The sequence below is a fragment of the Apteryx mantelli genome, chromosome 5 (assembly GCF_036417845.1).
Source record: "Apteryx mantelli isolate bAptMan1 chromosome 5, bAptMan1.hap1, whole genome shotgun sequence".
Lineage (NCBI taxonomy): Eukaryota > Metazoa > Chordata > Aves > Apterygiformes > Apterygidae > Apteryx > Apteryx mantelli.
Window position 1 is genome coordinate 708,569 of NC_089982.1, and position 21,705 is coordinate 730,273.

Below are 21,705 nucleotides of genomic sequence, written 5' to 3' on the forward strand. Positions count from 1 at the left end.
TCTATCTCCAGCCCTTTTTTTACTTTCCGGAGAGGGGATGTCACTTGGGAAAAGGAATTTTTCCTGCCTGGCTCTGCTTTTGGGGCTCTGAAGAGCTATTTCCAAGACCTCTTTCCTTTACCCTTGGTCTAAACCTTGCATGAGGTTGGTTGCAAGTGCTCGTTAAACGGGGAATTAAATCACGTAGGAATGCTGCTTGTTTGATGTCTTCTCTATTATAGAGTTATGCTTAGAAGTTGAGGCTTTTTAAGCGATTGTGTGGGCTTTGGCTAGGCTGTGAAAGAGGCCTCGTAAACAATGAGCCTTTGTAACGAAGGCAGACTAAGCGCAATTATAACCCTCTCCTATTAAAAACCTCGCCGTCTTCACGTACGACAAGACTAATTGGACGGCGTTGTGCTTTTGCAGGTAACGAGGCGGTCTTCAAGACTGGCGCCGGGGAGCGAACGCAAAATGAGCAGCAGCAGACGGTGCGGAAGACGCGGAGGGCTCTCAGTCTGAGCCGAGAGGATCCGAAGATGTCCGCGTGCGGCGAATTTGTGGAACACGTTTGGAAGCCCGGCTCCTGCAAGAACTGCTTCAACCCAAAGAGCTCCCATCGGCTGCAGACGGCCCCCGCCGCGGGTGCTTGCGGCGCGCTGCCGAATGGAGGCAGGACCAAGCCCGAGAGCCCCGTGTCGGAAGACGAAGGTGTAAATACCTCCTCTTTCTCGAAGCCGACCATTGCCGTGAAGCCGACTATGATCAGCTCGGATGTCTCCGACCCGTGGGCGGATATGAATATGAATTCGGATCTGTCGCAGGTAATGATTAACCAAGGGAGTGGCGATTCGGCACACACCTTCCCGTTACTCACCTCTAGAGGGGAGCACTAGGAATACCTGCTCGGGCCGTTTCCTTCCCGTTGTTTTTTCCTCCTGGCGTTGCCTCGGGTTTTTAAGATGCACGGCGGCTTCCGGAAGTGTTTTTGGCTCTCGCTGAACGAGACGGTGCTCGTGAGGCAGGTGCCAAGGGGCGCCCGTGCATTCGCTGCATCCGCTGCTAGGCTCCCGCTGCTCTGCCTCGCCTCTCCTTTAGGGATGGAGGGCACGGAGCGCAGGCTCCCGCCGGCGGGGCGGTTTGCTTTGCAGGCGCGCGTTGCGCCCTGCCTCTCCCGCTTCTCCTCTCCCTCGGCGAGCGGAGGAGCGGGAAGGATTCCCACTGTCCCGGGATCTCTTTCATGTCTTTCCACAGCTGACTCCCAGCCGGAGCTCACAGCGCTTAGCAGATGTGGGGGAAAAGAGAGGCTGCTGTGACCCTGCGACGGGGCGGCAGGCGTTACGCTTCCGCTTTGCTCTCCCGCTTTTTATCTCAGCTTTCCATCCTGCAAAACTGTGTCTTCTCAGAGCGGAGATACGGCTGGCAGTCTTCAGGCAGAGGGGCAGTTTAGCCAATTCCCTCGCTTCTCGGAAGAAACGACCCGAGATGGCGCAAATCGGGATAGATTTCCTGCAGATAGAAAGATTTCAGATGCGTTTCTCCGCCTGCTCCCCAGTCGCTCCTGCCGAGCGTAGCCGGGCTTATCCGGTGACAGTCTGTGCCTGCGCTCTGGAGCGTGCGGCTCTTGAGCGGTGGTGTGAAATGAAACAAAAATAGCAGGGGAAGCGCAAATATTCCTTCCCTTGCTGAATTTTTAATTGCACACTGACTCACAGACAGGATGACAAGCTGGAAACGTTCCCGGCCGCGAACCCTGTGGAAAGAGGAAGGAGAATGCCTTATTCGGTGCATCGCCGTTGTCAGCAACGCGGGGATTGCAAACGGTCCGGGAAGTAGGACGAGTGCAGTTTAGGTAGCAAAGGTTTGCGGCGGTTAGTTAGCAGCGGGGTGAGCACGGAGCGAGACGGGCTGCGAGCGCCCCAGGAGTTTTGCGGGGGACCTGCGCGTTTTCTTTGCTCCCCTTCTGTTCTGCGCGCGCGCACCCTGACGGCGCGTTTGTCTCTTCTGGCCCGTGCAGGTCGGCTGGGTTTCCGGCAAACACCTCCTCCTGAAGCCGGCGGACGCGCAGAGGATCCGCCTCGACGGCTTCGGCGGCGCCTCGGGCGCGCGGAAGCCCTTCGCGCCCAGCCCGCCGCACGACTGCTCGTCTCGCTGCGCTCCGAGCTACTCCGCGGTGAGCCTGCGCAGCCCGGAGAGCCGGGCGGAGAGGAGCGTCCCCGTCCGCGGCCTGGCGTTCGTAGCGGAGGCGAGCGGGCAGGAGGACCGAGCCAACGACAAGTTCGCCCTGCCGCGTCGGGCCTTCTGCCCTCGCCCGCCTGCCTTGGCGGAGAGGAGCGCTCCGGACCCCGGCAGGAGCCCCGCTTCCCGGGCGAGAGACGGAGCAGCGCTCCCCTCGGAGGAGGGCGGTTACGGCCACCCCTCTCCCGGCTTCGAAGGCGAGGGGGGCGAGTACTGCTCGATCGCCGACTGCCGCCGAGAGCACCCCGTCTCCCAGGAGCCGCCCTGCGCGGAGGGCAAGGGCTGCCGGGCCGAGAAGGAGAGCCCGGCTCCCTGGGGCTGGAGGCACCGGGATGCTCCCGAGGTTCCCAGGCCGAGCGGCAGGGCGGTGACGTTCGGCGACGAGGAGCGCAGAGCCGCGAGCGTGGCCTTCTGCATCCCCAACGACCAAGGCGACCCTCTCCCCTACGCCTCGCGTTCGGAGAGGAAAAAACCGGCCCCCCGCTCGGAGGCTGCCTCGCCGCCCGAGAGCGCTCCCTTCGCTCCCCCCTGGGAGAACGACTGCTCGCCTCTCCTCGGAGACCCGGACCTCGCCGGAGGCCCCCGGCCCGAGGGCTTGAGCGCTCCTCAGCAGGCGCTGGTGGAGCCGCGGCGCTCCCGCCTCGCCGAGCCGGCCCGCGGCGACCCCATCTACGCGGAGAGCACCAAGAGGAGGAAGGCTCAGCCGAAGGGCGTCGGCGGACACGCAAAGCCCGACGAGCCGGCCCGCGGCCCCGGCGGGGAGCGAGCCGACGGCGCCTGGAGGGACCGTGGCCGGGCTTCGAGCGCCGAGAAGGAGCACCAGGACTCCACCGCCCAGGTAGCGGCAAAGATAACTGTCATGACTGCGCACACCGAGGATGACCATAAGACTATATTCCTCAGCAGCCCCGACTCGGCCGTGGGAGTGCAGTGGCCGTGCGTTAGTCCCACGTCCCACCCCGACTTTGGGGCCTCGTCACCTGCCTTTGAGCCTGCAGAGATCTTTCAAGCGTCCGGAAGTGAAAACGGCCCGCGATTCCACCTGGCGCCTCCCGCCAAGACCTCCGTTGCTGAGAGTCCGGCCATTCCCCCAAAGATGTCCAAGAACAGCCAGCCGGGTAGCGAGGGGCCTCGCGCGCCCCCGGTCAGCTCCCCGGCAGCAAGGTTTGGTGACGACGATAGCCGTGATGGAAGCAGCGCTCAGCTGCTGCCTCGGAGCTGTACGGATACCGGTGCCTTCGGAGCGTCCCGCTCTCCATGTGCTCACGTGAGCGGGGTCCCCGCGGAGGAGGCCAGCAGAGGCACGGCAGGCTCGTCCTGCGACAGGAGGCAGAAACACTGCACCCCGGCATGGAGCAAGCAGTGCCGGATAGAGGAAGAGGAAGAGGAGGAGGAGGAGGAGGAGGAGGAGGAGCAGGGGCTCACAACCCCCCCGTGGGCGGGGGGAGCGGAGAACGGAAGAGCTGGTGCCCACCTCGCCGGCGACTGCTCGGTGCCGGAGAGCCAGGCTGGCATCAGCAAATCATCCTCTTTCTCCTTTGATTTCCCTAAAGACAAGAGCAACAGCGTGGAATTTGCACCACCGCCGCCACCGCCGCCGAAAAAGCAGTCCAGGTACGGCCAGGGGAGAGGGTGCGCGCGAGCGTCCTGAGCGTTTGCGGTCGCGATGCTCGTTGCAGGGGTCGATCGACCAGAAGGTGCTTCCCGTTCCTCCCTTTCTGTTTAACGGTGGGTTTCCGGGGGTATGGGAGGTGACTGCGCGGCTGTAAAACTGCCTCCCTAGCACGCCAGATCTTTGCGAGTCCCGGCCCGAATGCCGGGGGTGCTGGTTGCAGCCCTCCAGGGCCGCACGCGCTGCCTTGGGGTGCGATGTTCGAGTGAGAACAGTGCCTCTGCCCGGGATGGCTGGCGTTTCTGGGCCAGCTTTGCTCTCCGTCGTCACAGACCCCCAGCGTTGAGTAATGACCCAAAACCCGGCATTACAAGCCGCTCTCGGAGGTGGCACCGGGCAACTCCCTCTCTTGGCGCTCCGAAATCCTCGTTTGCGGTTTGGCTCTGGTGTCTTCTTGTCTTAGAGACTGATTCTCGAAGCTGCAGCTTCCCAGGGAGGGAGTCCTGCCCGCGAGCAAGTAATTGGAGCTTGTCTAACGCGTGCTGGCGGCGTGCGGGAGCTGCCGAGCTTCAGGTAGCCTTCCCCTAGCCGTGGCTCTCCCGGAATTCGGGTTTGGAGACGGAGTGACAGCAGGCTCTGCAAAGTGAATGTGAATGAGGGCGAGCTGTCCATCTGGGAAGGAAGGAGCTCTGCTAAGCAATTAATAAACCTGGCTTCCAATACTTTGTTTACATTCGGTATCTGCAGTTGCATGTGCATCAGAAAAAAAATAAAATAAAAGAGAGAAAACGGAGAAAGAAAGATTGATTTCCTTTCCATGCAACTGATGGATTAGGTTGTCTGATCACAGGGGAGGGATGCTTTCACGTTCTGCGCGTGTCCTGCATTTGCTTCACCGCATACTTCAGATTTGTTATATGGAACTGGGCCTTGCACAGCAGATCTGTCTCCAGCCCCTTGATTTAAAGGTCAAGAGAAGAAGGGAAGGGTGTTTGAAAGAGAACTTGCTTTTGGGGTCCTTGGTCAGACTTATGCGTAGGCATCAATGTCCTCTAGCATGGGTTTGTGGTTGAGTTGATTTGTCCTCCGCTTTCTTCTTGCACTGAATTTTCAACATTTTTCGGGTTGGCTAGCCTGGAGAACTAGTGCTTTAAATCAATTAGGTGGTGAACAAATTAGATTCCTCAAGGAAAGGGAACGGATGAACAAGAGGCTTCAGCTCTCCTTAGTGCTGGGCTTCCTGCTGGGCTGCTTTTTTGCTGAGGTTGTTTTTGCCACGTGAGACGGAGCGTTGCTGAAGTGCAGCAGTGCAGAGAGTTCTCGTGATATGGTGCTGTTGAGGAATGATCATTTAGGACCTGCCGAAAGTCCTCCAGGAAATGATTTCTTCCCCTCCGGACGCAGAGGTTGCTGGGCGGGCCAGAAGGGTGGTGGCACCCAAACTCAGCAACGGATGTCCCAGCAGCATCCTCCACGTGCAGTGCTGGGATCTCCTCCTGCTTCCAAACAAGGAGCCATACAGAGCCCTCTCCCCATATCCGGGGCAAGGATTTCTTCCCCTGGCAGTGCTCGGAGTCCCATTTCCAGCTGTGGTGGTTACAACCCATCACGCAGTAGCGGAGGCAGGAGGCTCCCGATGCGTCAGGGCATCCGCGTGAGCCGGACCAGCCGCGCTCCGAGTCAGGCGCATGCTCAGCAGTCGCCTCCCGCGTGCCAGTTTGATCCCTCCTGAGGAGTACGGAGCAGTTTCTGCTCCTCGGAGGGGCTGTTTCAGGCTGCCCGTGCGATCAGGCCATGCCAACGGTAGCGGTTGCTTCTGAGTCATCTTGAAAGCATTCCTGTGCTGAAAAGCCTCTGCGAAAGAGGGGAGGGAAGCGGAGGTCATGGAACGCGTGACGTCTGTGACCAGGATCTCCGGAGGAGCCGTAAGCCCCGCCAGGTGATTGAGGTGGGTGCTCTTCTCCTCTTGCGGCTGCAAGCGGTGGGTCCCGCTACGCGCGCTCGCCTCCCGAACGCCGCGATACCGGCAGCTGAGCGCCGGGGCGCCTGTCTCCAAGGGCGCAGCCCTCCCTCCGGCTGCCGAGCCCTCGGCAGCCACGGCGAGGAGCGATTCCGTAAGGCGGCGGCGGCGGGTTTCGCAAGCCGTGCAAACCCGGCTCGATTGGTCCCGCGTGTTTACCTTGAGCGCGCTCTCGGTTTCGTCCGGAGCTCCGCTTCTCTGAGCGTGTCAGTGCAGGGACCGGGGCGTTGTTAGCCGCACGTGGCGGTAGAAGGCTTTGCTTATGTGCTCGACCGGTTATAACCACCGGAGCCGGATTGCGTTACCCTGGGCCGTCGTTGCTTGCCGCTTCGGGTGACGGCATGCCTCTCGCCCGGTGCTGAAGGAACGTCTTTTTCCGTGTTCCTGGGCTGCAGCCAAACGCCCAAAGAAGGGAGGAGGTCTTGCGCACGGAGATGGCTTTGAGATGCGTTCACTCTCTCCTCGGCCTGGGCCGTCTGTGCCCATGAGCTTGTCCATACTGGAAGAACCGCTTATATTGCTGTTACACCGATCTAGTCCCCTCACGGTGGTGGAGCACATCAGCCTGAGATGTTTGCTGGTGGCACAGCTGCAAAGGCTCCTTCAGTGGATGGATATAGATGAAGCTGGTGTAGACCTGGCTGTGACAGGGTCTTGGCAGTTTGGGGCATAGCGTTTCCAGCGATTTGTAGTTCCTTGCTCACCTGGTTGTGCCGATGAAGGGAGTTGGGGCAAGATTAAGGCCATTCAGGTCCACGTTTCCTCCGTGTGCTGGAAGGATGCTGCCACTTGCTAGGGCAGAGCCAGGGCAGGGGACTCGCCGGGCAGAGGCAAACAAACCTGCCGGGTTTGCAGGAAATGCCTAAACCCACCCTGCAAATATGAGCATTTTTTGGCCTTGGTTGAATGAAGTAACTCGGTTGTAGCTGGAGCTACAGCGCTCCAGGACTGTTGCAGGCGAGGGTTTAGCTCAGCTGCAAGAAGAGTGTGCAACCATCCTTTTTCCTTCTAGATCTCGAGCTGTAGCAATATATTTGATTTCGTGGTGGAAAATGAAGCCTGCTTGTTTGGCTTTCCTAATTAAACTTAATTGCTTGTTTTAAAGAAAGCTCGCATGTGTGTTCAAACTAGTTTCAAGGCAGAGAAACAAAAAGCAAATATGTAGCACATTAGGATTTTTTTTGTTGTTGTTCATCTTGGCTCCAACAGTTAAAAGGGAAAAAAATTTAGCAGAGTGATTCCTGCCAGGCGCTGAGGAAACGCTGGTTCGCTATCTCCCAGGCTGGCTGAAGCAGTGCTTATAGACAGCTTTAAAAGCTGACGCACAAAGGGAAAATAATGGATTGGTGCCTGTTTCTCCCTATATAAAGACATTTTGGATCTCTTCTTTCTCTGTATGATTCTTTTCCCTGCTTGTTCGAAAGGCTGTAGATATTTAAGGTTTGCATGGTCCGGAATGAGATGGAAAATGGCTCGAACTGTGGCTTCACGAGAGGAAAGAGACTGGAAAAGGAAAACGGCAGCTGGTTTTCTTCCAAAGCTGGGGAGGTAGCTGGCCACAGGAAGGGCTCCCTGGGGGAACCAGGATCCGCAGGAATTACGCGTGCAACGGTGATTTAAAGGCCCTTCCCATGGGAAGTGCTCTAGCGTGTCCTTTGGTTACCTGTCGCAAGGAATGGATCCCTGGTGAAATTTATGCCTCTGTTGCGCACGATGGCGATGTTAGAAATGGGCTCACCAGGAGAAGTCCCTTGCTGGGTCGATGGTGCTGGCTAGCGGGACCGTGCTGTGCATCTCTTGCCGGGAATCGGGCTGTGACAGAGCAGCGCCACGTTGGAGACAGGATTTTTTTTTTCCTTTTAACGCCATCCCCAAGGCATCCGTTTCTCTCTGGAGCTTGGTGTCGGGATGTGCCCTGGTGGCAAAAGCGGACCAGTTTCATGGAGCTGCTGTGCAATCGGAAGGTCCCAGATTTTCACCCCTTCTCCATGATGGCATCATCCGTGGCTGACAGCAGGGACATGCTGTTTGGTCCAGGACAAGGCAGATTTATTATTATTAAACACACGCACACACACACACACACACACACACAAACACACAAAATCTGGACCAAGTTAAAAAAATAAAAATAAAAAAGGAGAAAGAGAGAGCAAAGAAAGGTGGGTGTCAAGAATCACACTCCAGCACGGGCAGGTAGTCGGTCTTTCAGAGCCAAATTTGGAGATGGCTTTCTTAAATGCTGTTTTGATCCCCCCCCCCCCCCCCCCATGATTTCTGTCTGGAACTAATCAGGAATTTCGCATGCTGCTTCTGCCAGCGGATCATTTTTGAAGTTTGTGACTTATCAGACAAGGCTTTTAGGAGAGGTCGTTTCTTTTAAAATGAGGGCCGTGCGCTTTTCTTGCTGCTTCTAATCTTGCCGCTTAAGGGGCCGTGCCGGAAAGTGAAATCCAATCTGTTGCCCTTCTCACCCACCTCGGAGAGGGGTGCAGTGATTCAATTTTTACCCACCAACCACCTTAATTCCGCACCCCATCCACATTTCCCCTTGGACCTCCAGGCTGCAAACACTCATTCCAGCCTAATCCGTGCTGCAGAAAATCCTTTTGGTACGGGGAGGAGAGGTATCATCGGCTTCGGGACAGAGCTGCGAGCGTTTTAAAACCGTCTCTTCGCGTCACCTTGATTTTTGGTTTCCCCCGCTGGCTGGGAGCGGAGGGGTAACTACGAATGCAAGCCTCAGACGTTGCAAGCTCCTTATGCCGGTTTTAACCGTGCAGAGGAAGATGCTGAAAGAAGTAGCAGCGGAGGGAGGAGAAAGATGTAATTATTCATGTTTCGTGACAGACAAGCATATGGTGCAACGGTGCTTCCTCTTGTGTAGTAATTATGCTCAGCCATGTGTTGTGTTTGACGCTAGAACAGTAGCTGTAATTTATTCCGGCTTTCCTCTTTGTCGTGCATTAGCTGCAGCGTTGTATTTTGGAAGGGGGGGGTATCCCGCTCACGTTGCAGCCCGTCTCATCCTGGAGCGCGGTTTGGTCCGCGGGGATTTGTTTGGGTTCCCTGCTTTCCTCTGCTTCCCTCCCACGTTTGCATGATTTATGAAGCTCGTCGTCTCCGTCATCTGGCTAAGCCCTGTCAGCCCACAGTTGCCCGGAGGGTTCTGGGGACACTTGTTTCATTCTGAGCGAAGAAAGCGGTTGCAATGAATGAAAATGTGCTTTCCCTGGGTGAAGCCCCCCCCAGGACGCTTTCTCTAGGAGCGGGAACGGCCTGGATGCTTCCGCGCCTGGCCGTGCCGCGACGGCCGGGACCTCCTTTGGCTGCAGAGCGTCCCCTGATGGGATGCAGAGCGTCCCCCGCCGAAGCGACAGCAACGGCGTGCTGCATTGCTGCTCTGCCGGTGGAGCAACCCTGAAAAACGTGCGTGGCTTCGTGGGTCGCTAGACACAGAGAAATCAAAAGCAGCAGGTGTTTTGGAAACTCCCGAGGCCAAACGCGTTCGGTCTGGGTTAGGCTGTTTCCTTTGAGGAGAAACGAGGCAGGAGCCGTCGTGTGGTGCCCATCTCCACCGCCTGGCCAAGAAGCGCAAGGCGCGGAGCAGCCCGCGACGCTGGCCTCCTGCGGCTCCAGCGCGGTGTGAGATGGGACCGCAGTCCGTGCACAAACGCCGAGCTAAACCGGCTGCTTCGTGAACGTGACGCCCAAGAGACACGAAGCGTTCTTCTGCCCCGGCCAAAGATGCAACGCGGAGCTTTGCAAATGGTCCGGCTCCCTCGGCAACGATATCGGCTTGCAGACTGTATTTTTGCGAGACCACTGTTTTCAACCTCGACTCGGTTTAGGAAGGACTGTGGAAATCACGTGGATAAGTCAGTTGGATGCCAGCATCTGGGATGGGAAATCTGGGGAACGGTGAATTGGAGGGGTTGCCGGTATTTTAATGCGTGCACATTGCAGGAGGTGCTTCCCGGCGGCGTTAGCCCGTCGCGTCTGAAACAAGAGCAGGATGTCGCTTCGGCGGCGAGCGGCTTCTCTCGCGGCGTCGCGCCGCGGCAGGAACTGCATTTTTGCAGAAGCCGCGGCGGCACGGAGAGGAAGCGGCGAAACGGTGCCAGCGGCCGCCAGGTCGCGCGGAGCGATAGGTGGGGCGGCGCGCGGCGGACCTTGCACCCCGCGGAGCAAAGTCTCAGCTCGGCCCGAGCGCCAGGAGGGTAAGGCGGCCCCGGGCGTTTGCGTTGCAGCGATGGGGAGGAAGCAGGAAACCCAGCGACGCTTCTTTGCGGGGGCATGTCGGGAGGGGGGGGGGAAAGGTGTCAGGAAGCCTCTGGTCGGCGCAGCTGGAGACCGGCTCTCTTGCAAAAATCTCCCTCTCCTCCTATGGATTCGAACGCTTCCTGGATTCTTACCGAGGCAGACGGCGTGCGCCCGTGCGTGGGTTTTTTTTTGGTTTTTGTTTTTTCCCCCCAAGTTACTAAAAGATAAACTCCTGAGTAAGATAGTTATGGGCTAAAGACATATTTTTATGATGTATTTAAAAAAAAGGAAAAAAAAAAAAAAGAGAGGATCTGAGTCCAGGAGATGGTTATTTTCAGCAGCATTCATGGTAACCGAGCTGAAAACCCCAGTGTATCTCTCTCTCTCTCTCTTTCTCTTTCTGTCTCCTTTTCCTCTTTTTTTTTTTTAAACTGCGAATTACGTGGTGCACGTGAAGTTTTGCAAATCGTCCCCGAGAGGCTTGCTGCGGCGACCGACTTGCACGTGGTAAACTCATCGCTGGTGCGAGACCAGCGTCTCCGCTGACTTACACCCAAGGTGGTGGGGTTTTTTTTTTCTTTTTTTTTTCTTTCAGGGCGCTTATTTTGCTCAGCCCCTGAATATTTTTAGAGCGAGGCGGCTCACGCGGACGAGGAAGTCTAGCAGAAGTTTCTTCCGGGCTTCTCGCGCTTTTCTACCCTCCGCGCGGTTGCGCCAGCACCTAGCGAGCCGGCGCTTTGTCCCGAGGTGGAGTGAAACGTTTCTCGACCTTAAAATAAAAAGCTCCCGGCATCTGCCGCGCGCCGGGGTTGCTAAAGAGGAGGAATTCTGGGCGTGTGAGCGGTTTGTCGCAGGAAAACAGTTGTGCATGTCTTTTGTTTGTCTTTCTCAACAGCCGCTCGGCCGCCTGATTAGGAAACGCCGGATACCTTCCAGCGAGATAGCTGGCGGGGGGGGAAGTCGTTTTTTCTTTTTCGCAAGTGCTCCGCTAACCGATTTCACTCTTGCTGCACGATGCGTTGAATTTTTATTTTTTATTTTATTTTATTTTTTCCCAGCGGACTGACAGTTTCCGTTCCAAAAAGAAGCGGGCAGGTAGCCTTCCTTTCGCACCCGGTAGGATCTGAGCCGTACCAAAGTGAGGGGTGTCCATGCCCCGATGCGCCGCTGTCTTATTTCAACAGCTCCCGTTGTTTTCCGGGGAGGCAAAAATGAAGAAAACGCGGGGGAAATTCTTTATCTCAGGGAAAAGTCCTGCTTTCCTACAGTCGGTCGTTTAGACTGAGGTTGTAAGCACAGCTTTTTTAATTTTTTTTTCCTTCCTCTCTTCCCCCCCCCCCAGCCAAAGCTGCGTGGGAAATAGTAGGTCTTGCATTAAAAGCTGTGCAGCAGGTCCCGAGGTTGGCGCACGCTCTCGTTTTCCGCAGAAGCGCGCTTCTCGTCTCCGAAGGTGTCGCTTGCTCCCGTGCAGCCCTGCGGAGCTGCGAGCAGCAGACCCCTCTCCCAGCTGCGCCCCCCCCGCCGTGAGGCAACCGGGCTCCGAAGCCCGGCCTCGACCTGCCCTTCTGTGAAATGGGAGGAGCGACGCCGCTCCCTTCTCCCGGGAGCTCTACCGACGGCAAACGCCGGTGGCGATGGCGGGAGAGGGCTGGCTGGGAAGGGACCTAGTCCAGGACCTCGCGTTTGCTGGGGGACGGAGGTGTCGCCTGGTGCTGGATGATGTTGGCTCGGTGGTTTTTTTCTCTGCTCGAGCACAGCTGTTTTGTCATGGGGGCCGGCTCTTTGCAAGGCTGTAACGTGCTCGGCATCGGTAGGATATTTTCCCCAGTTGCCGGAGAAAGAAGAAAAGCGCACGGGCCCGAGATACCACGGCAGGGTACATGGCTACACCGCGTCTTTGGGGGCGTGCGGGGGGCAAAGCCGGGCTGCTCTTGGCCTGAATCTCCGCGTGCGAGCGCCCGCGGCGCGTCTTTTGCTTGACTCATCCCTTCCGCTCTCCCTAGGCATGCTCTGAAAATGGACCCGAGCGTTGCTGAGCTGGAGAGGGTCAGCAACAGCTCCGCCGAGAGCCTCAGCCCGCCCTTCAGGAGCGTCCACGTCAGCTTCACGGCCGGCTCCACCGACAGCCTCGACTCGGACACGCGCACCGGCAGCGACGGCGGTAAGCGAGCGTCGGGTGCAGGAGAGGCAGCGTCGGGCCCGAGGAAGTGGTTACCCACATCCTGAGCCCTGCCCCTGAGGCAGGATCCACGGAGCCGGGACCGCGAGGGTCCCGCGAGCTACCCCTCCCAGCAACCCTTCATCCGTCTGCCGCTTCTGCCCTGCTGCTTCTTGGTGGCCTAGAGGTGCCCTCGATGGTGCCCTTGGGTGACTGAGCACTTGAACGGGTTGCCCAGAGAGGTTGTGAAGCCTCCGTGCTTGGAATATTTGACGTGGTCCTGGGCAACGTGCTCTAGGTGACCCTGCTTGAGCAAGGGGGTTGGACTAGATGATCTCCAGAGGCCCCTTCCAGCCTCAACCCTTCTGTGATTCTGTGAGATGCATGTGGCAGTCAGGCCGGTATCATCGTTCTTCTCTTTTTCAATTGGCTGGCGCCCAAACCGTTCATCCTGTGGTTCTCCTCTTGTTTGGATAAAAACCTCCGTCTGAAAGCAATTGGGCTCGTCCTGCGTGTGCTTCGTCCTGCACGTGCTTCGTACGTTGCGCAAGGCAACAGGTGGCCTTGCCGTAGGAAGTCCTCCGCTGATCTGAGGAGTACCAGAAGGAGTCCTGTGCTAGAGGTGATCTCTCTGTCTCGTTGTATTTGCAGCTGTTTCTTGAAGGGGAAAAATCTGCCTTCGCCCCTTTAACTGAGATCTAAAAATATTTATTATGAAGTCACCTTTTTCATAAGTGTGCGACTTAGGCATGTACCGACATGTTCAGCAGCTCAGCAAGTATTTCCTTTGCAAAAGCAGCCTCGGTGTAGTGGAAGTTCTGCCTCTCCAAGAGCAACAATTTGCAGCAATAAAGTCAAAGAGCAAGAGCTCTGGAAACTCCATTTTTCCCACTGCTAACTTGGAGTTTGAAGGTGGGACCGTGCCAGAAAATTTTACAGGGTAGAAAAAAAACTCACGTGTGTTAGGTCTTTACTTACTGGGCACAGGAGCAGATTGCTGTCAAAAATGTTGTGGGGCAAGAGGATTTCTCTGCCTCCACTGACAGGAGTAACTGTTTAAGCTCAGCTCAGTTTGGAAATGAATAAGCAGCGTGCGATTTTTCTGGCTGATGCGAGCAAGAAGTGATGCAGTCAGTCACCGAGCGAGCTCAGCTCGAGTTAAGTGGCTGTGCTGTTCGTTAAAACGTGAGGGGGGGGGGGGGACGCTTTAGCAGAAGGACTTTGCGCCGGAGGTGCGGAGCGCCGTCGGGGAAGTCGCGAGAGGGTTTCCCTCGCTTCCTGGGGGCAGAGCCCAGCAGCACGTTAAGAAGAGATAAGAGCTGCCTGGCGTCTGCGGGGCTAAGCGCGTGGGTCGGGTGCCAAAGTTTAGAGCGCGGACATTTCTTCCGTGAGCAGCCGCCCGAGTAAATCCGGCCCCTCAAAACGGGGGGACTCGGCTGCGCGTCCCGGCGGAGTTGCCTCCGTTGTGTCGCTCTTAGGCTGCGTGCTGAAGGACTTCTCCTGGCTGCATCCGCTGGCAAAGCCCCCGGGACTGGAAGTGGCGGGAGGTGCTGGGCCCGACGAATGCCGCTTGGGGGTTTCGCCGGTGTTTCAGCAGGGAGATGTGGGACGGAGGGGATCTTTCCCGTGGAGCGGGCAGGGTACGGCGCAGGCACCTGGGTTGACTGCTCCGCGACTGGGTGTCCGGTGCGGGCAGACAGCGGGGGCAAGGGCCGTGGCGGGAATCGGACACGGCCGGCGTGCAGGTGGAGCAAGAGAGACGCGCGCTGGCTGACGGCAGCCTCTGAAGAACCGTTTCGGAGCGTGCTGTGAGCGACGGGGTGCCGAAACTGCCTCCTGGGGGAAGCTGAACTTCCGCGGAAGCTGGAATCGCTGCTGTTGATCCCGGTTCCCAGGGCATTTCTCAACGCTGTCGCTCGGGATGTGGTGGATTGTAGCGGGAGCATCCAGGAAGCCTTGGCAATGGAAGCGACGCGTGAAAGCTGATGTTATTCCATTAAGGCTGCTCCGGCACAGCTGTGCACAGCCTGGCTAGGGGAACGGATCTGCTGCGCGCTCGAGGGCTCGCTACCGGTCTGAAAACGTCAGCTTTGGGAGCGGAGCTCAAAGAGAGCGATAGATCCCGCTGCCGGCTCAGCTTGCTCGGAGCAGAACCCCGTCGTGCGTCTTCCAAGGCCTGCGGCGGCGTGCAGGCGTTAGCAGAGCTCGGGTTTGCTGAAAGCCCCACCTGTCGTTCAAGCGATGTAGAATATTCTCTGAAATAATTATGTCCCTTCTTTAAATTTCCCCTGCAGACCCCTCCGCTCGACATTTGTTACATCTCCACAACCTGAAATTACTGCTCTTTATTTCAATGTCATCTTTTTTCCCCCCTTCTCCATGACATGCAATGGGCTTTACCCATCTTTAGGCAAATTTGTGTGCCAGCGGCACGTTGGGCTGCTTGGGGCTCGGCTACGTTGCGGGGCCAGGCTGCCCTCCGAGCAAAGCAGTCCGCGAATCCGCTGGCGGAGGCCCGGTTGCGGGGGGGAACCGGCCAAATTTCCGGCCTTCCTCTAGGATTTGAACCTTGCCCAGTGTGAGGCAAAAAAAAACAAAACAAAACCACCCCAAGTTCAATATCCTCCTCGGGCTGCTCCGGTGGCAGCTCGAGCCGGAGCTGCGTGTACCGTGAGTCACGCTCCCCTTCCTTATCGCGCCGAAACGAGACGCCGGGTAGCAGCTCCCAGATGCGGCGGGCTTTTGTTTCAGTGTTTGTTGCCGAACGAGTATCCCCCCCCCCCCCTCCCCACCGCCCCCGAGCGCTTCATTTCTCACCGCCTCGCGGGTGATGTCATGGCTTAAATATTTACCCTCTCCTGGCTTTTTACTGCGTGTGCAGTTCGGAGGCAAGGGTTTGGGGAGGGGGATTTTTTTTTTAGGTGGCCGCTGCAGCCTGCCTTGAAGACCTGCTGCACTGAATTGGATCAAATATCTAACCCTCTCAGTGCAATAGATCTTAACTGATGAGGCTCGCGCTTCGGGTCTGGGTGCAATCATCTCCTTTGCTTCTCGCTTTCTGGGCGAGACGGGCCGAGGGGCTTTGCTCCGTGGGGGGGGCTGGTGGAGATAACTTGTGGGGGCGATGGAGATGCGGCGAGGGACCGGTGCTCCCGGCTGGTGAGGACCATCCGTTCCCCTTGTTCGTTGCCCATTTTTCTGCGTGTCGTTGTCTCCTAGGGCACTCGTCGGAGCCGAGCCACTCCCCGCCGGCAGCCGAGAGCCGAGCGTTCCCCTCCATCCCTTTTGCCGCGGACTCCTGCGAGGACAGTGCCCGCTCTGGCCCCAGCCACCCGCCCCCGCTGCCCCAGAAGAAGACGGTGAGCAGAGCCGTGTCCTCCCCGGATGGCTTCTTCTGGGGACCGGCCTCTTCGGGCAGAGCGGCCAGCGCCGCCGGCCCCAGGCTGAACGTCAGCCACTCCGACAGCAACGTCTGCCTCCGCGAGGAGTCTCCCTTTGGCTACCCGGCGTGCCTGGGGGGCCCCCCTGGTGCCTTCTCCTCCTCCGAGTCCCTGGAGAAAGGCTCGAAAGGAAACGGCTCCTGGGGCTCGGCCGCCGGCAAAAGCACGGCGTCCTGCATCCCCAGCAGAAACCACCAGGCCCTTTCCTCCTCGCAGCTCAGCGTGTCCAGCCAGGTGTCTTCGGGCTCCAGCCTCCAGCTCCACAACCTCCTCAGCAACATCGACAGCAAGGAAGGGGTGTACGCCAAGCTGGGGGCCCTCTACGCCGAGTCCGTGCGCCGCCTGGTCGCCAAGTGCGAGGACTGCTTCATGCGGGAGCAGAAGAATGAGCTGCACTTCAACGAGAACAACTGGTCGCTCTTCAAGCTGACCTGCAACAAGCCCTGCTGTGATTCGGGGGACGCCATATACTACTGTGCCACCTGCTCCAAGGACCCCTCCACCACCTATGCTGTGAAGGTAGGTCTGTGCCTGGGAGGTGCCCAGGCTCATCCCCATCTGTAGTTGAGGATGAGGCAAAGAGCTACAGGGTCCGAGCAGAGCTGGGACTGAACCTCCAAGCTCCTTTTCCCTGTGTCCAGCATATGGTTGGGAATGACGGTCGGACGCAGACTTTGGGAAGCACCATCAGCCCAGGGTGGCCTGTTTTCTTGGTGCTTGTCCTTCTCCTAACTGAAGTTTGGCAAGTGAAACCCCCACCAAAATTACCGTTCCTCCCCCACCCCTTGCAAAAGATCACTTTGGAGAAGTAGTTCTCGTTGTAGCAAGTGTCAGTCAAATGCTTATGGCTGCAGAACAGTAGGGTCTGCAACCCAACCGTTTTCTCTAAAAAATCTTCGTTCTCTAGAGAAATATTATGTTGTAAGCTTGGAGGCTTTCACCTCTGACAACACAAGCTGATTAAAAGCTGTTCAGGAGACAGGCTGTTTCCTTCTGTGTGCCTTTAAAGTGGAAGGTCTGGCCCAGAAACCATGCGAGTGCTTCTATGATCTTGAAACTACATGCCTTAAGATGTTGCAGATCTCAGTAAAACAGTGCAAGGCTGACTTAGAGGTGCTGTCTAAGGTCAGATCTGAAATATATTTCCCGTAACTGTATGAAATCTGTGTTTGAAATGGAAATTTTCGATGCACAAATCCAGCTCCCTTAAACCTAGAGAAGCAAGCTTGTGCAACCCGTTTCATGCACATCCCATGGCTTTGGGGATCTTGACCTGGGTTACTGCGTGAACACAGAGCCTTTAATTTCTGCTTTGCCTCAACCCCAGGGGCACCTCATTGCTGCCGATTCCTCAGGTTATCTTCAAAACCTGAAATAATTGCCGAGAAAGCACTGCCAGAGATGCATTAAGCAGGAATAAAAAGCCCCGCTGAACTGATTCCACCAGTGCAAGCCCCAAGGGGACGTTTTAGTTAAGTGATAACTTTAAAGGCAGTTGATGCTCTTAAGAAAGCGCAGCCAAGCCAACAGGGGAGCTCTAAGCAACCAACCGGAGCGGTTAGGTGAGGGCTTGCCCCGGTGCCCCTAGCCCAGCGCTTGGAGCGTGCACGCGCGTCTCCTGCAAGAGTCCGGTACTTGGAGCTCGCTGCGTGGTGGACACCTCCGGTGCGGCCAAAGTCGCGAAGAACGGCTGGCCGGGGAAGATCCCCCTCGCTCCGTCCGGCTACGTGTATTCTGTCGGGGACTCCTCTTTCCCGGGAGTATTTCCTCTCTTCTTCCGAAGCCGTACGCCTCCTCCCTTTGCAGGGAGGAACGAGCCCGCTTGTTCGGTAGGGGGTTGGAAGGCTGCTTCTGCCTTCGGGGACCTTCCGCGGCTCGCTGCAGCCCGCCGCGCTAATCTGCAGCCTGTCCAACTCCCTGGAAATTATCTTTCCGCAGAATGAGCACGCAGCCGCAGCAGGGCATTTTTGTTTAGCGGAGAGAGGACAATAGGGATTCGAAATGCCCCTTCCCGGCGCTATCGTCTCGTCTGAGCAAATCGCCTGCAAACGCCTCGGTTCAGGCCGCCGCTAGAGGAACACAAAAGCAGCCCATTGCTCCAGCTCCGCTCCATTCTTGTGTTCATTTTTAACTCGGAAGCGAAATTGATTTCTTGTCCGATTTTGCACGCATGCCAGCGGCGTGCTCCAGGGTCTGAAACCTTTTACGCTGAGTTTCAGCCCATTGCTGCTTCCTGTGGGTGAGATATAAATACACCTCTAAATTAAAAAAAAAAAAAAAAAAAAGGCATATAATAGGAATGCCAGAAGGTCTGAGAGTTAATGGATACCTCTATAATAAACCTGGGTTTGGGTTTGTTCAATCTTTAATGCAGTCATAATGCTAAAACATAGAACAAAATGAAGATAAAGTCATGTGGGCTTACGAGAAACTAGACTGGAAATGCTTTTTTTTTTTTTTTTTTCCTTGAGTTTGCTGGACTCTCACATATTTCTAAGCCCGTTGTAAACTCTCACTTTCTCCCTAGTGTTTTCTTCACTGTGCCAGTCGAGTACAGTTTGTGGCTGGCTTTCCTTAGCCATTGATCAGGGCTTGGAGAGTAATTGCTGACACAAGGAAAAGGAGTGGTTGCAAAGGATATGGAAGTGGCTCCAGGACTTGGGATCAGAGAAGGGTTTAGGTGGGAAGGGAGCTCTGCTCCAAGTAGGGCCACCCTGACAGCCAGCTCAGGTTGCTCGGGGCCTCGTCCACGCAAGTGTTGACCATCCCCAGGGATGCAGGTGGCACATCGTTAGCCACAGCCTTTGCTTTTCCCTCTGCAAAGTGTCTCCTGCGTCACAGGGGGGGTCCTGCTTGTACTGAGGTCGTCCTTAGCAGCTGCAGATGGGAACCCACCCCTGAACTTTGGGAACTTTGGGATGGGAACTTTGCCCTGTCTCTGTCGCTGACCCGCTCTGCTTCGCTTTTGGTCTCTCTTGGCAGATTTGTAAAGCTCAAGAGTCGAAGGTGGCCGCTTCGTACTGCAGCCCCGCAGTGCCAGTCCACTTCAACATCCAGCAGGACTGTGGGCATTTTGTGGCCTCTGTCCCCTCCAGCATGCTGCTGGCCTCGGATGGGGGCAAAAGCGTTCCTGTGGATGGCCTCCGTCCCTCCCGCCCCGCCAACGAGCACGACTGCGTGGTGGTCATCACCCGGGAGGTGCCGAGCCAGACCACTGCCGACTTCGTGAGGGACTCGGTGGCGTTGCACCAGGCCAAGCCTGAGCTGTATGAACGCCGCGTTTGCTTCTTGCTCCTCCAGCTCTGCAATGGCCTGGAGCATCTCAAAGAGCATGGCATCATCCATCGCGACCTGTGCCTGGAGAACCTCCTCCTTGTCCCCTGCAAGCCCCCCATGGGCTGTGCGAAAGCCAAAGATGACAAACACTTACCCCGCCTCATCATCAGCAATTTCTTGAAAGCCAAACAGAAGCCAGGAGCTGGAGACTCCAAACTGAAGAAGAGCCAGGCCCGGCTGGCCCCGGAGATTGTGTCGGCTTCTCAGTACAAGAAGTTTGATGAGTTTCAGACTGGCATTCTCATTTACGAGCTGCTGCACCAGCCCAACCCCTTTGAGGAGAAGGTGCACCTCAGGGAGCAGGAGTACAGCCCTGAGGACCTCCCTGCTCTGCCCAGCCTGTCCATCTACTCGCGGGGGCTCCAGCAGCTGGCCCACCTGCTGCTGGAAGCGGATCCCATAAAGCGCGTGCGGATCACCGAGGCCAAGCGGATGCTGCAGTGTCTGCTCTGGGGGCCCCGGAAGGACCTCGCCGAGCAGCCCCTCAACCACGAGGAAGCCCTCCGCCAGGCGCTGCGGAACTGGGTCGACATGAAGCGTGCCCTGCTGATGATGAAGTTCGCCGAGAGGGCCGTGGACACAGAGCGGAGCGTCGAACTGGAGGACTGGCTGTGCTGCCAGTATTTAGCGTCCACCGAGCCCGCCTCTCTCTTGCACACGCTAAAGCTGCTGCAGCTGCTCTGACCTCGGACGTGTGTCTCGGAGGCGGCCGAGGGCTCCCGCTTTCCTCGCGGCTAAAGGTACGGAGCCCCGTGTACGTGAAAGGCAGGAACGTCCGCTGTGAATGTGCGTTTAGCTCCTGCCCTGCGCTCCGATCCGCATCAGACTTATTTGCTGCCTTGAGCACTGTCAATTGCGAGCAGGCGAAACTGGGAACTCACCCCGTTTTGGGGTGGGGATTTTTTTTTTTTTAACGGTATGGTAGGTCTGTGGACTAATAAACTCCTGCCTGTGTGTGTGTGTGTTTCTAATGAGCACGATATACTGGAGATGATTTCTGCGCCCGTGGACCATACCTTTGCTTTCCTGCCCGCCCCAAAAAGCATCAGCGTCTCTTTGCCTGGAAACAAGGTCCGCTCACCAGGGGCGAGCAGAGTTGTCCCCGTTCTCCTGGGGAACAACAGCAACTTGTGTAATGCTCCTTTGCAAGGGAGGACGGGGAGAGGCTTTCACGTTCACGGGTCTTTGCTTTTGGCATCTGTTTTGCATCTCTCTTTAGAAACAAAAAAAACCCCACAGCTCGTTTCTGTGTCTAGCCTGTCCTTTCTGCTGTGGGTAGCTCAACAGCCTCTGCCTGTTCCTGGCTCTGGATGCTAATGCAGCATCCCCGTCCTGCGCAGTGTTGCAGCCCTGCAGGCTGCTGATCGAGAAGAGAGGGCTGGGCTGGGCTGGGGCCGTTCACAGGGATGATGCCGCATGCTGGGAATTACCCCTTGTAAAGTTAATGAAATGGAAAATCCCCAATTCGCCTCCGAGGCCCCGGGGAGAAAGTCAGGGCCAGACTGCTCTGCTTTCCCCGGCCCTCGGAAGGGTGTCGGGCTGCTTTTGCCCTCTTCCACCCCCAACGTGAGGCAGAGCAGAGCTGTCCTGCTCCTGGGCCCAATTCTGCTGCCTGCGGAACAGGGGCAGGATCAGGGCACCTTGAGAGAGCCCAGCAGCAGGCAGCTTCGCTCAGGCTCGTCTACCCCCTTCCAGCTCAAAACGGGGAGAAATGCATGAGTCCTCTCCTCTAGCCTTGATTCACCTCCAGAACCAGCGTGATTTCTTGGAGGAATTTTAAATCCCCCCCCTTTTTTTTTTTTTGACACTTTGTGTGAATCTTTTCCAGGCCTCTCACCTGGATCGTTATCTGTTTGGCTGCAATTGCTGCTGATGGGAGGGAACGGTTCCTTGGCTGGGCACCCATTTGTGATGGATTTCCCCCCGATCCCCGCAGGGAGAAAGCTTTGCACGTCCCTGCCTGCTGAAAGAATGCAGGATGGCTCCAGCTGTGGTCGGCAGCGATTTTTTTTTATACGTTGGCTTTCTCGCATCCGACTCTTGTGTCCGCTCCCCTCCAACATAGGCATGACTCAGGAGCCTTCTGGCTCATGAACACTGCTCCATGGAGCATCTTGGACACGTTGCTGTTGAAAGCCTGGCCCTGGCCTGCTGCACGTGGTCTCACATGGACTGTGGGAGTGATTAAACAGCTGGAAAACCTGCCTGAAGGAGCCCAGCCTGTTTTGCATAGATAAGATGAAGAAATGACTGGATTTGTAAGCATGAATGTGGGGCACAAGTTGGAGGCAGCTCTGCAGGACAGCACCAAAGGTTGCAGAGAGAGATGGAGCCGTGACAAAAACAAACTTAATGTCAGCTGTGCTGGCCACAGGGAGATATAGTTTATTTGAGGCAAGTGGCTTGCAAGGCTTGGGCTGGGCACTCAGCAGGACCTAAGAAGTGGCCAAACGTCCAGCTGGCCCACATAAATAACGCATGTTCAGATCCATTTGGCATGCTAGGTTTCAGCTTAGTGACAACCACCGGCCCTGATGCAGGTGTTGTCTTGGGCAGGCTGGGCCGCCCCTAGGTGGTAGCCCTGCTGTGCCTAGCTGGCATCCTTGGCACCCCCGTGGCCAGGATCCTCTGCAAGGATGGTGGAGGGGAGAGAGCATCC

General features: G+C 56.9%; 1 protein-coding gene across 1 annotated transcript; it reads left to right on the plus strand.

Annotated features, from left to right (window-relative positions):
* The first annotated feature begins 447 nt into the window (after positions 1 to 447).
* Positions 448 to 20,208, plus strand: PRAG1 (PEAK1 related, kinase-activating pseudokinase 1). The gene is made up of 5 exons (XM_067297298.1): positions 448 to 803; positions 1,997 to 3,831; positions 12,116 to 12,273; positions 15,490 to 16,229; positions 18,693 to 20,208. Exons 1-5 carry the CDS (start codon positions 519 to 521, stop codon positions 19,728 to 19,730), a joined length of 4,056 nt encoding a protein of 1,351 aa, XP_067153399.1. The 5' UTR covers positions 448 to 518; the 3' UTR covers positions 19,731 to 20,208.
* The last annotated feature ends 1,497 nt before the right edge of the window (positions 20,209 to 21,705 follow it).